This window comes from Pelophylax lessonae (genome assembly GCF_965119305.1).
Source record: "Pelophylax lessonae genome assembly, chromosome: 1".
NCBI classification, from domain to species: Eukaryota; Metazoa; Chordata; class Amphibia; order Anura; family Ranidae; genus Pelophylax; species Pelophylax lessonae.
Window position 1 is genome coordinate 10265711 of NC_138768.1, and position 16551 is coordinate 10282261.

Consider the following 16551-nt stretch of genomic DNA (forward strand, 5'->3'; position numbering starts at 1 on the left):
CTGGGGGGGGGGGGGGAAGTGTTAGATGTACTATCAGATTTAAAAACAGTAACAAATTGAAGCCAAACTCTATCTCAAACTTTATAATCAGATAGAGCAAACAGTTTTTTTTTCCTTTGGGGTGAAGGTTTTACAAGAATAATTAAAAGCTGATCATTGTAAGCACTCCTGTCGGTGGTAAATGGTCTGTACCATCCCAATAACTGATACATTCTGCTTTAGAGTTGGAGCTTTTTTAGAGCAGATTTACTGGCCAGATCACCAGATGAACATATAAGAAATCCTAAAAAGGAAAAAACTAACATCACATCTAAGAATCAATAAGCTGAAATATAATAAATATTTTCTTTGGGCTTAATGTCTTACGTTACCAATATTTATATTTCTGTCATCCAATCCAGTAGGAGGTTTATGTCACTGGTGCATGCTGGGGGAGGAAATAAATATTTGGGACAGGCCATGTGCTCGCTCTCTTCCCCTGGGATGAGGTGTAGGGAGGGGCTGCTGGATGGAGCTCTGCTGTTAGGTCCATTAGCCTGTTTTGGGGCCCTACATGTGCTGAAGTGGTCCTGAAGCTGTCCTGCCTGGTCTGGAGGAAGCTGTGCCAAGGAGGAGACCCAGGGGAGGCCCCTTGCTGAAGGGAGTCATGAAGAAGGCCGGTCTGTAAAGGGGGCCTGGAGACTCACTTGGAGGATGCACTGAAATTTGGGAATGTGCTTACAGTGTTGCTCAGTCGGCTTATAGGTTCTGACACTGTGAGAGTATACATTGATCTGCAGAGTCTGTAAGTTATCTGCCATGGTATCTGAGACCCCCACCCCTCACCTCCTGAACCATTCTGCAATAACACTTTAAAAAGAGAAAAGTGACTGGCGCCCAATAACCTTTCTTGGTCCCGGTATTTATGTCATAGATTCAGCCCTGGGTGGAATGCTAGCCTGCCCCTGACCTCTGGAGGTTTTATCCTGCCTTTTGGATGTCAGAGGGGTTCTACATTCATATTGCACATTACATACTCCTGACCCCTGCACTATATATACTCCATGTTGTACATTACATACTCCTGATCCCTGCACGATATACTCTATGTTGTACATTACATACTCCTGATCCCTGCAGTATATACTCTATATTGTATATTAAATAGGCCTTGCTTCTTTTGCACCCATTCTCTACCATATGGACATTATATATCTGATGATCTGATTGGAGCACAGACTTTTACATGGTGATAATAATGTGATAACATCCTCAAATTTTGGAACCTTAAACAGAAAGTGATAATGGGGGAGGAGTCAATAACCCAATGATGGTGGTCTTCAGGATCAGTCCAGTTTTCATCTTGGTTGTTCTCCCCCATCCTCACTCTCTGACCTCTGGTGGGGCTCAGCCCCGCTGTTATTCATGACTAAATCATGGACTAAATAAGAAAGTGCAGGACTTCTTGTGTTGGGAAGATGGCAATGAGTGATAGAGGGGGTGGGGACACGTGTCCTATAATACCCTCATCACTGTCACTCCTATAAAAGTCAGTACTCGTTGTTTCCTCACTCTCTGACTAAGGTCCATGAATAAAGAAATTAACTGGTAGGAGATCAGAGGACCCATTTACTAGTTACCTTGAGGGTGGAATTGTGAGATCCTCAGAGAAGGAACCAATCTGCTCATGTCTAGTAATAATCTTTTTATTTCTATTTTAGTAGATGGACGGGAGATGAGGAAAACCTCAGAGGATTGTCTCACTTTGTCTCCAGACTGTAAAGTAGAAGATGAGGACATCACACAGTATAGTCCAGGAGAAAACCCGGCTACCTCAAATGTCCATCCGGCACCACACAGTGTAGATGGACCATCGTATTCCTCTTATCCTGAGGAACCTCAGACTGTGAGAGACGGTGCCGTCCTTCCAACAGATAAGAGGTTTTCCTGTACTGAGTGTGGGAAGTGTTTCAGTTTTAAATCCCGTCTGAACACACATCAGAGATCTCACACAGGTGAGAAGCCGTATACCTGTCCTGAGTGCGGGAAGATTTTCCATTCTAAGTTCAATCTTAATGCGCATAAAAGAACTCACACAGGTGAAAAACCTTATTCCTGTCCTGAGTGTGGAAAATGTTTTTCTCAAAATTCTAGTCTTAAAAAACATCAGAGGTTCCACACAGGTGAGAAGCCATATTGCTGTCCTGAGTGTGGTGAATGTTTTTCACAAAATTCTAGTCTTAAAAAACATCAGAGGCTCCACACAGCTGGGAAACCATATTCCTGTTCCAAATGCGGGAAAAAATTTTCACAGAAGGCCAATCTTCACAGTCATCAGAGACTACACACGGGGGAAAAGCCATTTTTATGTCCTGAGTGCGGGAAATGTTTTTCACGGAAGTCCCATCTTTACAGCCATCAGAGAACTCACACGGGGGTGAAGCCATTTTTATGTCCTGAGTGCGGGAAATGTTTTTCACAGAAGTACCATCTTTACAGTCATCAGAGATCTCACACGGGGGAGAAGCCGTATTCCTGTCCTGAGTGCAGGAAATGTTTTTCAAAGAAATGCAGTTTTTACAAACATCAGAGATCTCACACAGGTGAGAAGCCCCTTTCCTGTCCTGATTGTGGGAAATGTTTTTCAGACAAGTTCAGTTTTTACACACATCAGACATCTCACACGGGGGAGAAGCCGTATTCCTGTCCTGAGTGTGGGAAATGTTTTTCAGTGAAGTCCAGTCTTTACAGACATCAGAGATCTCATGCGGGGGAGAAGCCGTATTCCTGTCCTGAGTGAGGGAATTGTTCCTCACTGAAGTCCTGTCTTCCTGTACATCAGGGACCCCACACAACCCTCAAGGTGTATTAGTGCCTTGAGTGCGGGAAATGTCTTCTATATAAAATGTTGCTGGACATCACAGCTCTCATGTGGGGAAGAAGCACACCCTGATATACACCTCCGATATACTCCATGGCTGATCTTCATCATGTAAGAAACAGTTCATAAGGAGATCAGAGATCACCAAAGACATGGATAAAGTATTGTACCATGTTGGCCATTGATGGGAGGAGAAAAATAAAAATGGAGTCATTACCTCTCATTGGCTGAGTACATTTTGTGGTGTAGGTTCGGTTGAATTAATGTGAGAAGCATGCTCCCAGCTGTGATGGATATTGGCTGTGTTTTATTTACCGAGATGCGGACCGCCCCACATACATTTAATGCAGGAAGGCTGCTGCTCTGGGCAGAATCACGTACCTGTATTGGATTCTGCACTTCCGGGTCTAGGCACGTTGCGTCGCGGGCGACTCGTTTCCACTGTGATTAGACACAGCAGGAGCCAATCAGCGAGTCCGGCAAGCACGACATCCGCCGGCACCCGCCGATCGTTCGTCCTGTGAGAAGGAAAGGCATAATATTGGGCAGACTAGATGGGCCAAATGGTTCTTATCTGCCGACACATTCTATGTTTCTATGTTTCTATGAATCCTGTGTTTCTGTTGAGCAATATCACGGATCTCTGCCTTGCCACAGTACAAGTACCTCCCCCACACAGTAAGCAAGCACTCACTAGTAACATTAAACCCTTTTATCGCCCCCCCCCCCCTCCATGTTAAGCCCTTCCCTGCCAGTGTCATTAGTACAGTGACAGTTTTAGCACTGATCACTGTATTGGTGGCATCGCTGGTCCCAAGAAAGTGTCACACACGGGTTGATTTACTAAAATTGGAGAGTGCAAAATCTGGTGCAGCTCTGCCTAGAAACCAATCAGCTTCCAGGTTTTACTGTCAAAGATTAATGGAACAAGCTGAAGTTAGAAGCTGATTGGCTGGCTATCATGCAGAGCTGCACCAGCATTAGTAAATCTACCCCTTAGTGTCTGATTTGTCTGCAGCAATGTTGCAGTCCCGCTATAAGTCACTGATTCGCCACCATTACTAGTAAAAAAAAAAAAAAAAATTCCATAAATCTTTTCCCTAGTTTGTAGACAATATAACATTTGCGCAAACCAATCAATATACACTTATTGGGAATTTTTTTACTGAAAATATGTAGCAGAATACATAAATTGGCCTAAAATGAAAAAGAAATTTGATTTTCTCCATTTTAGTTATTGGATGTTTTATAGCAGAAAGAAAAAAAAATATTGTTCTTCTTTTAAATTTGTTTATAGTGCAAAAAAAAAAAAAAATGCAGAGGTGATCAAATACCACCAAAAGAAAGCTCTATTTGTGGGGAAAAAATTACAGAAAGGTATTTCGTGTACAACGTCGCACAACCGTGCAATTGTCAGTTAAAGTAACGCAGTGTCGAATCGCAAAGAAATGGCCTGGTGATGAAAGGGGGGGGGTAAACCTTCCGGAGCCGAAGTCGCCCCCTTAGTAGTGCTTCCCCACTCACTAGAGCAATGTTATTCTGGACCGGCTGCAAAGACTATGAATATGGTTTTCACGAGCACATGGCACTCATTGCCCTGGTGAGATTATATATACCAAATCACCTTCCCAGATAGTTTACTCAGTCACAACTCACATCTAAGAAGATCTGGTGATGTTTATTCGTCGTATGATCCGTAGAATGTGCAGTTACAACAGGTAAAAGAACGATACTTCCATATAGGTTAGGAGAGAGAACAGGTCACATTGAAGTTACTGTATAAAAAGGCTAATATAGAAAAAAGGGGAGGGGTTTACCTCCAGTATGCAAACTACAGAGTGGCACAAGAGACAAAGTTAAGATGAGCATTAAAGAAACAGTACATTATAATAAAACAGCATCATGTAACATGACAAATATGACTACCAGCTTTTCAGCTACCAGAGTCACAAACATCCTTCACACTCTCCTCACCTCCTTGCTCACTCCTTCAAGTCTGCTGCACTTTCTGTCAGTCTCCCTCCTAGACTTGGCTTCCTCCTCCTACCGCTGTTCCAGCAGGAGCTCCGCCTCTTCATACACACTCAGGCATACCTGCCAACTGTCCCGTTTTTCCCGGGACAATCCCGGGAAATAGGAGCCTGTCCCGGGTAATTTACACTGTCCCTGTTAATCAGGGACAATGTAAATCATTTAAAAAAAAAAAAAAAAAAAAAATTTTTTTTTTTTTTTTTATTTTGTTCCACACAGTGTCGCTCTCACGCCAGCTATGTGTTGTTGTTCTGGCAGCAGGTTGTCTCTCTCTCTCTGTGCCCGCTCACTCTTCTCGTCTGTCGCAAATTTAACGGGTCACCGGAGCCAGGGTGTTAGCATGGTGCACTTTCCGAAATCCGCCAGCAGGGGGAGGCAGAGCACCTTCCGACAAACTGACACTTTAGAATTGCAGGGAATTGTGATGAGAATTTTATACTTTAGGCAGAAGTAGTGCAGCTGAATGGGAGAATTATTCCAACTCTGCTACTTTGGCCTCAAGTTTTCAATTCCCTTTTCAATATCCTGTAATTCTCTCTTTATGAAGTAGACCCTATAATCTGATAAGTAGGCGGAGATTAATTATGCAGAGTGGGCGGAGCTTCAGGGAAGTGGGTGTGGTAACTAATTGATAGCTGCGCTGCAAAGTGTCCCTGGAAATTTTTTTCAAATGTTGGCAACTATGACTCAGGGAGGAGAGAAAGGGGAATCCTGCATCGTGTAACGCCTTTTCCTGGCGCCTACATGGCAGCATACCTGTGATAGAGCTCCGCCTTCAGGACTAGTGAATAGCTTAAAAGAAAGACGCCCCCCTTCTCCCAGCATTCTCCTTTTTTCCGCATACCTTCTTGACTGGTGAAGAGTAGCAGTATGTCCTTACCTGCTGACCATCTGGCAGCTTCCGCTGGGTTAAGCCTCTCCCAAGTGCAGTCCCTGTACTCGGGCCGCTCTTATCGCTAAAAAGTCTGGGAACCCTTTCTGCAGATCTTTTGGAGTATGCAGAGTTTCCTATTGAGGAACGCAGTCTGCCATAAACTCTTTTGCATAAAGAGCTTTTTTGTGATTGGCATTGATGGCAGCAGCAGCAGGATCAGCATTCTTTTTTTTTTTTTTTTAAACGTTTTTATTGTTATCCAACATAATCATACAAGTAATATCAAAGCCCATGAGATTCATCCCATTCCACAACATATATTACAGAGATACATCCAAGCCGTTCAGAAAAATGGAACATGAAGCAGGCAGGTAAGTCAACATTACCTCCTATCCATTGTGCAGTAGTTGTAAAACTCAGCTGGATAAGGAAAGTGTTTTTTTTTTTTTTTTTAAAGAAACAAAACACCTAAATATTTTCTCTCCGCTCCTCTTCCTGTAACAAGGAAGAGGGAGCTATCCAGGCTAAACGTAGCCCCAAATCCCCCCGTTGTGACCAAGGTATAGCAACTTCCCCCTTCAACAACAAAATAAAAATAAGAATGAAGAGAAGGGTGAGGAACATGTGAAGGCAGGAAAGAAAAAAAAAAAACCCACCCCCTGTACCTCTTTTAGTGCGTGTTCGCTAGTCAATCAATTAGGGACCCTGAAGACCTCCTCTGCCAGTTAAATCGTCACCAGTCTAGTCATCAGTCTCTCCCACTAACGTATCTGCAGAATCAACCCATCTATACCATATCTTCCGAAACTTCTTGGGAGATCCCCTACCTTCATACGTCATACGATACATGGCATACATAGGCAGCGTTAAATTATCAGTATAGATCCACTGTCTTGCAATCAGCTTTCGTACACAGAAAAAGAGTATACACAGAAAAAGCTTTGTTGAGGATCAGCATTCTTTGACTCCCCTCTGCTATCTTTCTTCAGGTATCTAAATTTATTTTCCCTCCTCTCCAGGTGAGTTTGTTCCATTTTGTTGTATCCCTCCTTCCCCTCTATCTGCTTAATTTGCCCCTTTCTCTTTACCAGCCAGCCAGGTGTTCCTTAGGGTGTAGATTTTCCTTCCTCCATTCATTCATAGGATCATTTATTAAAAAAAAAAAAAAAAAGTGTGTGTGTGTGTGTGTATATATATATATATATATATATATATATAAATAAATAAATAATGTGTGGGTGTATGTATGCATGTATGTATATATGTGTTGTGGGGGATTAGCTCACAGGGATCACCTTTTCCAGGAAAGTAAGTCCAGCATTCAGGTCATTTCTTTAAAGTCTGGTGGGTTGCCAGCTTTATTTAGCAGTGGTTTGCAAATATGAAAAAAACAACAAAACAGTAAAATAATCCTTGCCGTCCGGCGCTAAACTAAACAGCAGTTTTTCTCACTATACAGTGTGGGGCTGGTCCCCATCACCCACAAAAACACATGGTAATGCAAACCTTTTCTTTTAAAGTCCAAACAGGACTCCTCTCTCGGATTCCCTTCTGAGTCTCAGGCCAGAGCATTTCTGTGCTCTCTTCCTGTTCATTTAAAGTCCAGCTGAGCATAGAATCAGGTGACTCACAATCTCCGGACCGGAACCTAACCTGTCACAGAGGCCAGATTCCGGTTCAGTCTCTTACTACCGAATGTATGCGAGGTGAGATATACCGATTATCGACTACCTCACCTTGCGCACCGTCACAATATATGTTGTGTGTATGTGTGTGTATATATGTGTGTATATATATATATATATATATATATATATATATATATATATATATATATATAAAATGAAACAAGCCTTCCCATTTTTCGTTTATAAAAAAAAAAACCCAGCAAACAAATATTGCCTTTTTTTCCGGTAAGAGCAGGTCCCAGGAATTTCATTCCCTCCCCTTCCCTATAAATTCTGATTAATCAGTCTGAGGCTTGCTGGCAAACTGTGCACAGCCTCGTCAGGTCATGTGGTTGACCAGGTATGTCTTTTTCTGGTATTTCTTTTTTTTTAAAAAAAGAGCATTAGAATATCATTTTTTTGAAGCTTTCTTCCTCCTCCCTATATTCAGCGTATCCTCTTGCTATAGCCAACATGAGCCATTCACCTCATGATCAAGATCCGCAAATGTCTATTAGGTATGGTACCACCCTTGCGTGAGTATCAAAAGAGCGCACTGACAAATGTGTTTTAAAAAAAAAAACACATTTCTCTCTCGATAATTTTTAGCTCTGTTTAGTCGAAGAGATCGAGAAAGTCATCCAGATATTATGCTTATTCTCGTGAACGCAGTCCGGGCCACAGGTCGCATTCATCTAGACATAGATCTTCCGGTCAATCTAGATCTCATCGGAGCTATCTCTCTTCCTCTCCTCATACGTGTTTGGTGAGGAAAAAATGCTGGGCCTGTGGCGCCACACCCCTACCTAACAAGCTGGTCTTTCAGAGCTGCTTTAAGGAATACGCAGCTGACCGAGACCAAGAAAGTCTACAAGTAGCCAAGCTTTTGAAACAGACCATGAAAGATTCTCTTTCTGAACTGGCTGTCATGATGCCTGCTCAGGCAATACCTCAGGACCCCTAGGCAACGGACGGTGATCCATAGGTGCCAGGCCCCTCTATGGCCAGCATGCCAATTCCCCCTTCAGGGCACAGGGCCAGAACCCCTTCTCAGGAAAAAGGAGGTGATTGAGGAGGAGTGGAAAAAGACAGAAAATAAGTTTTTACTTGCAAAGTTTGGGAAAATTTACCCTCTAGTTCCAGCTGATTCGGAGCCCCTGGATTCGATGCCAGTGGTGGAAGCAGCAGTGACCCAACTAGCAAAGAATGTTGCTCTTCCTACGGAAGATTCAGCATCCTTTAAAGATCCTTTAGAAAGGTGTAAGGATCTGAATCTCAAAAGGAGCTATCTAGCTTCAGGTGCAGCATGTAAGCCAGCAATTGCCCTTACATCAGTATCCACAGCAATAAAAGCCTGGACAGAAAACATAAGAGTCGGCTATCAGACGAGATATGCCAAAGCAAGACATCATCCTGGTGCCTATCCATGGCAGCATACGCTCCCTCCCTTGGTATTCTATATCACAGGAGAATGCTGGGAGTACGGGGCGTCTTTCTTTTAAGCTATTCACTAGCACTGGATGAGCTGAAGATGTCGGCCGATTTCATCGGAGAAGCAGCAATTGACACCATTCGCTGCTCAGCCAGAGAAATTCAGTCATGGCCAAAAGGGCCTTATGGCTAAAGCCGTGGGCAGCGGATATTGCTTCAAAACAGAACTGGTGCAGGATTCCCTTTGATGGGAAGGCACTGTTTGGGGAGAGATTGGACAAAGCAATCTCCAGAGTGACTGGTGGCAAGTCAGGCTTACTTCCACAAGACAGATGGGCCAGGAGATCCAGAAACTTCTCTTCTAGATTTCAACAATCCAGGTCAAAAAATTTCAGACAGTCTCGCCAAAATAGAGATGGCCGGAAAACCTGGAGGGGTACCCAGTCTTCCTTTCTGGGGACAAGAAAAAGTAAACCTTTCTCCGCCCCCAAGATAAAACAAAATACTTTTGACATAGGGCAGGCTGGGACAGGGCGGGACTCGCAGCAGATCGCTTCTGTCAGAAGTAGAACCGATCATGTTCTGGACAGAGAGGAATCTCCTAGACCTCAGAGTAGTGTATCTCCCGGGCAGGCTAGACAATCAAGCGGACATTCTCTCCAGATCTTGTCTGGACAACAACGAATGGGCCCTGCATCCGCACATATTTCACCAGATCCCCAATCACTGGAAATATCCTCAGGTGGATCTGTTCGCTACACCACGGAATACCAAGCTTCCCAGATTTCTCCCGTTTCCACACCCCCATGTGGAAGCAGTGGACGCTCTGACATGCTCTTAGACACAGGAACCAGTACACATCCTGGCGATTCTCCCTTATTGGTCCAAGAGACCTTGGTTTCCACTAGCCATGCGCCTGTCTGTGAGCACACCTCTGACACTTCCCCTGTTCGCTCAACTTCTACAGCAGGGCAGAGTCTCTCATCCAAACCCTCACAGACTGGCTCTATGGGTGTGGAAATTGAGTGGCGGAGGTTTGAAGTCTTAGGCTGTCATTTCGACACTCCTTCAAACAAGGAAACCACCCACAAACTCCATCTACTCAAGAGTCTGGGAAAAGTTCCAAACCTTTGTGGCTGGGAAAAAAATTTTGATTGATTCTCACCATCAGTCTCCAATATTTTGGGGTTCCTACAGACCGGACTTGACCTAGGCCTAGGTCTCAGTTCATTAAAGGTCCAGGTGGCCGCATTATCAGCAACAAACTCAAGCTGGGCGGTCAACCCTCTCATAATTATGTTCCTTAGAGGAGTGTTAAAGTCATGCTAACTCTAATCCTCGAAGCCTTGGCGGAACAGCCTTTTGCTTCTATGGAACAAATATAGATTTGGAACTTATCCTTAAAAATTGCCTTTCTTCTAGCCATTACATCAGGCATGAGGATATCGGACTTGCAAGCCCAGGGAATCAGAGAGGATCACATTTCTTTCTTTCCAGACAGAGTGGAACTGCGACCTATTCAAGGTTTCACCCCTAAAGTCGCTACCGCAAGTCACCTCAGGGTCCCAGTAAGAAACAGACCCAAGCTTGGACATAGCGAAAGTCCTCAAGAAGTATCTCAAGGCTACAGAAAAATTTAGAACATCGAACAGGCTGTTCGTTATTCCATGGGGAAAAAACATAGGGAAGGAAGCCTCTAGCAGGACGCTTGCATCTTGGATTGTCAAACGAATACATAAAGTGTACAGGGCTAAAGACATGGTTCTCTGGAGCAGGAGAAGGTTCATTCAACGAGATTAATTTCTGCCTCATGGACAGCCAGAGCGAACGTCTCCCTGGATACCATCTGCAGGGCTGCTACATGGTCGTCTCAGCACACATTTATAAAACATTAAAGAGTTGACCCTGGAACGCTCACCACTGTAAAATTTGAAAGAAGGGCAATGCAGGAAGCCCTTTCTTCATCTTAAAAAAAAAAAAAAAGAATTTCTTTATGTTATAGCATCTACCCACCCTTTTGTCAGCTAGTTATTTATCACAGGTATGCTGCCATGGAGGCGCCAGGAAAACGGAAAATTGTATCATACTTACCGTAATTTTCCTTTCCTGGTGCCTATCCATGGCAGCATACGCTCCCTCCCTTGGTATTCTATATCACAGGAAAATGCTGGGAGTACGGGGCGTCTTTCTTTTAAGCTATTCACTAGTCCTGAAGGCGGAGTAGAGGCGGAGCTCTATCTCAGGTATGCTGCCATGGATAGGCACCAGGAAAGGATAATTACGTTAAGTATGATACAATTTTCCGTTTTATTACAAGGAAATACTAAAAACTGCACTCACTAAGGGACAGATGTGACACAATGCTTGTATCACCAACACCAGGAAGTGCTGTGTGTTCCACAGGCAGGAAGTGATGTCACCGCAAACCGGAAGATGTGGAACACACACCACTTCCTGGTGTTGGTGATACAAGCATTGTGTCAAAGCTGTTCCTCAATCAGTTTTTTTTTTCTTTTAAATTTTTATTGGAATTTTAATTTAACCATTTCAACAATAACATTTACAGTTATTCAGTTATTTCTGTCTCATTGCTTGGTACATGTAACAACAGTTAGGAAAATGAAAAAAATTACAGGAGTACAAGGTAACAATTAAAGGAGAGAAAAAAAAAATATATATATATATATAACACAGCATGCCCAATTCGCCTACCCTTAATGGGAAATATTTTTAGCATTTCCTTTTAATAAAAGATGTTCTGGGCCGGGTGGGTGGGAGCTATCCCTTCCCTTCTCTTCCCATTTCCATTTGGAAGTTTGAACCATAGTTCCACCATTAAATATATATTTTCTCCTATGTATATGTTCTCTCTTGCTTATATATTTACTATTGCCATCTACTATTGTAATATTTTAATGACAATCTTTGAAATTAAGCTCCACTACCCTGTTTCTACCCCTGTTTTCTACATCCAGTTGATGTAACTTCATTGTTATTGTCTTTTTTGATGAAACCAATAAAAATTTATTGATTGAAAAAAAAAAAAAAATGTTTCTCAGGGCTGCAGTTCCTCTGATCTCCACAAGGTGATAATCTCACTTCTACCCAGACAGGAAGTCTCTATGGAATGCAGACAGGAAGTGATGTCAGGTACAGACAGGAAGTTCCGGGTGAGAGATGAGGCGGGAGGAAGTGGAGAGGAGACATGGTTGGAAGTGGCAGCAGAGGAGGTAATAAGATCTTATTTTCTATTTACACCCAGTAACCCCCCCCCATCCGTCATGTCATGTCCGTCCTCTTCCTCCATAGTCACTGTGACGTCTTTTATCTCCAGCAGATGATGATACACACATATATAGTGTGGAAACCTAGATTAACCCCTTCAGGGGGATCAGTTGATGAATAATATATCTTCCTTCCAAAGCTGGCCATACATGGTTCAGTTTTATCGTTCAGCCAGCGAGCTGAGTGAAAAAAATTGAACCGAGTTCCCCATCTACACATTGGACGCTGATGGGGGAATCCTCCCCTCTGCACTATTGTATTCTGACAATGGGGGGCGCTCCTCCGCTCTCAGAATACACAGATCAGTGATGAAGCTATTGGCTGCAGCCGCTAATTGAGTGACTTTTATCCGGCAGTGACCACACATGGATGGAAATGTGACCGATCCCTGCTGAACCAGCTGAATTTCCATGTATCTATGGTCACCTTAATCACTTCTGGACCGGAAGATTTTCCCCCCTTAATGACCCGGCCCTATTTTGCGATTCGGCACTGCGTTACTTTAACGGACAATTGCGTGATCGTGCGACGCTGTACTCAAATAAAATCAACGTCCTTTTTTTCCCTCAGAGCTTTCTTTTGGTGGTATTTGATCCCATGTGCAAATTTTTATTTTTTTGCGTTAAAAACTAATAAAAAGCGACAATTTATAAAAAAAAAAAAAAAACAAAAAAACAATGTTTTTCACATTCTGCTCTATATTATTCTCAAAAAAAATGTAAAAATCAAAATTTTCTAACATTTTAGGCCAATTTTGTCTTTTGCTACATATTTTTGGTAACAAAAATCGCAATAAGTGTATTTATTTGATGCGCAAAAGTTATCGCGTCTATAAACTACGGGAAAGATTTATGTCATTTTTTATTGTTTTTTTTGTTTTTTTTTACTAGTAATGGCGGCGATCTGTGATTTTTAGCGGGACAGCGACATTGCGGCGGACAGATCGGACCCCTAACTGACATTTTTGACACTTTTGGGGGTACCAGTGACATTACTCCAGTAATCAGTGCTAAAAATATGCACTGTTACTGTAATAATGACACTGGCAGGGAAGGGGTTAAATGTAAGCCTAGGGGCATGTTTCTAACTCGGGGGGTGTGGCTTCTGAAATGACCATAGAGACATGTGATCCTATATTGAAGGATCACACGGGCTCTATGACCATTCCAGGCAGAAGAACGGTCAGATGTGTTTACAACAGCTGACCGTTCTTCTCTCTCAGCGGGGAGCGATTGCAGGTGTCAGGCGGCAATCGGAGCCGCCTGACCCGTGCATCGGCTTCCCCGCTGCCGAGTTGGGGTGGGAGCCGGCTCGCCCCCTAGCTTCCCAGTCGCGACCGACGTAAGTCTACGTCAGTTTGCGCAGGAAAGCCACCCTGCCGCAGTAAAAAGGCAGCGGGTGGTCGGGAAGTGGTTAAGTGACTTCCTTCCTTCCCTCCCCCCTCATCTCCTTCATTATGTAAGTCATGCTGAGATAATCTCCCATTTGCTAAGCAATACAGTAAACCCCCGCTCCATCGCGGTTCAGTTTTTGCGGTCCCGGTATTTTGCGTTTTTTTCTGTAATATTATTTTACTAATTAAATCATTGAAAATTAAATATTTTTGTGTTTTCCATAGCTCTTGCTCTGTCTCTCAGTATCTTTTATGTGTTTAAATGAGTTGCTATTGTTTTAAAAGTGTGTTTTAAAAACCTTAAAATGCTTTTAAAAGTACAGTGACAGTAAAAAAAAAAACATGCCTACAGTGTATTTTATTAGCGTTTTTCTATTTCGCGAATTTTCACTTTTCCGGAACGTAACCCTCGCGATGGAGGGGGGTTTACTGTATTCTGATTTTGTCTCTGAGCTCCTTCTTGCTATTCCTCGTCCTGCCTGTTGTTTCCTTGGATTGATTTTCTGTGTAGTGACCCCGGCTTCATCTCTTGGATGCGCTCGTCTGTTGCTTGTCCTGACCTTTTATCCTGATTCCTGGATCTCCTCCTCATCTCTCCTCCATATCCTCTTACACAGCTTTTCTCCACACCTGCAGTGACCCCGGGGGGTGGAAACTGTTGGCACCAATATGCAGCAAAATCCATCCCCACCATTGGGAGCTCTGGAGAAAATTGTCTGCTATTTACACTCCGTTTCTCCGCACGTCACCTGCTCACAGGAGAGCTTACTTTCACACATTCCTGACAGATTTCTGTATGGTAAAGGTCAAAGTTCACTCTTCAGTTTAGGAAAGGTAGGACACCCCAGGAACAATGATTTGGTTTGCACGGGACCCTCATGTAGAGAATCCCTCAAATCTCCCCATCCAAATGTCCCTCCATCCAGAGTCTATATGTCCTATGACATCACACTGACCTCACAGCTCCTCCTCCCAATGTTCCGCCATCTGACTCTTTACTCTTTTTCTGATGCTCTTGTGATGTGGGCGGACCCTTGGCATTTTCACTAGCAAAGTGGGACTGTTGGTCCTGTGTTGTGTGTAATGATGCCAGAATTGCTTACAACAGCTCTTTAACCTATGGAGTGGGAGGTCCTGTGTGGGTAAATTATACTTCAGCCTGATGTGGGGCTTTAATAAACAGAGACCTGGCCAGAGAGGTGAGAAGGATTCTGGGAGGTCACATGACATCTCTCTTATCTCTATTAATAAAAGTTAGAGTTAGAGAATCCTATGACATCACATCTGTGCTTTGTGTAATGATGTCAGAATGCCTGCAACAAGCTTTTAACCTGCGTAGTGTGGGGGTCCTGTGTGGGTAAATTATACCTCAGCCTGAAGTGGGGCTTTAATAAAATAGAAACCTGAATGGTGAGGTGAGGAGGATTCTGGGAAAATCATTTGATTTTACTATTTGTGTTCAGATCTGGAGTTTTCCTCCTGTGAAGTCTGGAGATCATATGGCCATCACATTGCCTCCACCTCCCTCCTTGAATAGAGAAATATAAAGAAGATTTGAGAAGTCCCCAGAGAGATCATCGAGGAGAGGTGAGCGGTGCTGGGAATTCTGGGACATTATCCAGTAACAGACAAGGGATGTGTCTGGATGGTGACTGTATCATTGTGTGTGTCAGGTTCCTATAAGGTGTCAGGATATCACAGTCTATTTCTCCATGGAGGAGTGGGAATATTTAGAAGGACACAAGGACCTCTACAAGGACGTCATGATGGAGAATCAGCCGCCCCTCACATCACCGGGTAAGAGGAGACTTTATTGTAAAGGAGAGAGCAGTACGGAGGGTCCACTTAGATCCCCCATCATCTGATAAACACATAGAAACAATGTATTCAGTCAGTGTGTGTGTTTCCTACAGATGGATCCAGTAATGGGAACCCACCAGAGAGATGTCCCCGTCCTCTGTAATCCCGAGATTCCACACAGGAAGGTCACACCATCCCTCACCATCATCAGGTAGAGGAGGAACAATTATTGGTAGTTCTGATTTATACACAGCATGTTTGTTACAATTAATATTTTATTATTTATTCAGAGTGGAAATCTCGGGGTTGATAATATTGATGTTAAAGAAGAGTATAAAGAGGAGGATGAGGAGTTTGGAGTGATGGAGCCACCTAATACCAGGAACCCACCAGAGAGATGTCCCCATCCTCTCTATTTCCAGGATTCCTCACAGGAAGGTCACACCATCCCTCACCATCATCAGGTAGAGGAGGAACAATCACTGATGGTATCATCAGTATCTGTACATTATCTGCATTGTTACCATTTGATGTAATTTTTATTATATATTCAGAGTGGAAACCTGAGAGATTCTAAAGTTGAGGTTAAAGAAGAGATAAAAGAGGAGAATGATGAGGATGGGGTAACGGTGGATTCAGAGTTTCTAAAAGAACACAAACATCTATACCAGGACACCATGGTGGGGTCATCCAGCTACAGAAACCCACCAGAGAGATGTCCCCATCCTCTGTATTCCCGGGATTCCACACAGGAAGGTCACACCATCCCTCACCATCATCAGGTAGATGATTGACAATTATTGGTAGTTCTCATTTATACACAGCATGTTTGTTACAATGAATGTTTTATTATATGTTCAGAGTGGAATCCTTGGGGATGATAATATTGATGTTAAAGAAGACTATAAACAGGAAGATGAGGCGTATGGAGTGATGGATCCACCTAATACAAGGAACCCACCAGAGAGATGTCCCTGTCCTCTGTATTCACGGGATTCCAACCAGAAAGATCACACCATCCCTCACTGTTACAAGGTTGGTGGGAAAGAGCATCTAAAACATGGACTTGTGGAAACAATGTTTGGATTTTTATGTGTTGTCACAATAATAGAGCTTTTAGTTTAGAGATGATATTCACTCTCATTTTCTTGATTTAGAGTGGAGATCCAATCGATATAGAATTTGAGGTGAAAGCAGAAGAAGAAGAGAA

At 43.2% G+C, this 16551-nt stretch overlaps 4 protein-coding genes across 4 annotated transcripts in view; 2 read left to right on the top strand and 2 right to left on the bottom strand.

The window, feature by feature from the left end:
• LOC309563394 (uncharacterized protein) overlaps positions 1 to 16551 on the top strand; it is a gene marked incomplete at its 3' end in the record, with an annotated part of 732657 nt that overhangs the window by 484683 nt on the left and 231423 nt on the right. Inside the window, exons 15-18 of the mRNA XM_082267788.1 lie at positions 15632 to 15805; positions 15896 to 15970; positions 16013 to 16123; positions 16203 to 16376. Coding sequence (XP_082123914.1) covers positions 15632 to 15805; positions 15896 to 15970; positions 16013 to 16123; positions 16203 to 16376 — 534 coding nt within the window. The remainder of the gene's footprint in view (positions 1 to 15631; positions 15806 to 15895; positions 15971 to 16012; positions 16124 to 16202; positions 16377 to 16551) is intronic.
• LOC309563383 (uncharacterized protein) overlaps positions 1 to 16551 on the bottom strand; it is a 797887-nt gene that overhangs the window by 452001 nt on the left and 329335 nt on the right. The gene's annotated exons all lie outside the window — the stretch shown is intronic.
• Positions 1 to 16551, bottom strand: part of LOC309568028 (uncharacterized protein) — a gene marked incomplete at its 5' end in the record, with an annotated part of 253557 nt that overhangs the window by 26588 nt on the left and 210418 nt on the right. The window lies entirely within an intron of this gene.
• Positions 1 to 16551, top strand: part of LOC309567996 (uncharacterized protein) — a gene marked incomplete at its 5' end in the record, with an annotated part of 28107 nt that overhangs the window by 2593 nt on the left and 8963 nt on the right. Inside the window, one exon of the mRNA XM_082273553.1 lies at positions 2068 to 2842. Within this exon, the coding sequence (XP_082129679.1) occupies positions 2068 to 2779 (712 nt within the window). The 3' untranslated portion in view covers positions 2780 to 2842. The remainder of the gene's footprint in view (positions 1 to 2067; positions 2843 to 16551) is intronic.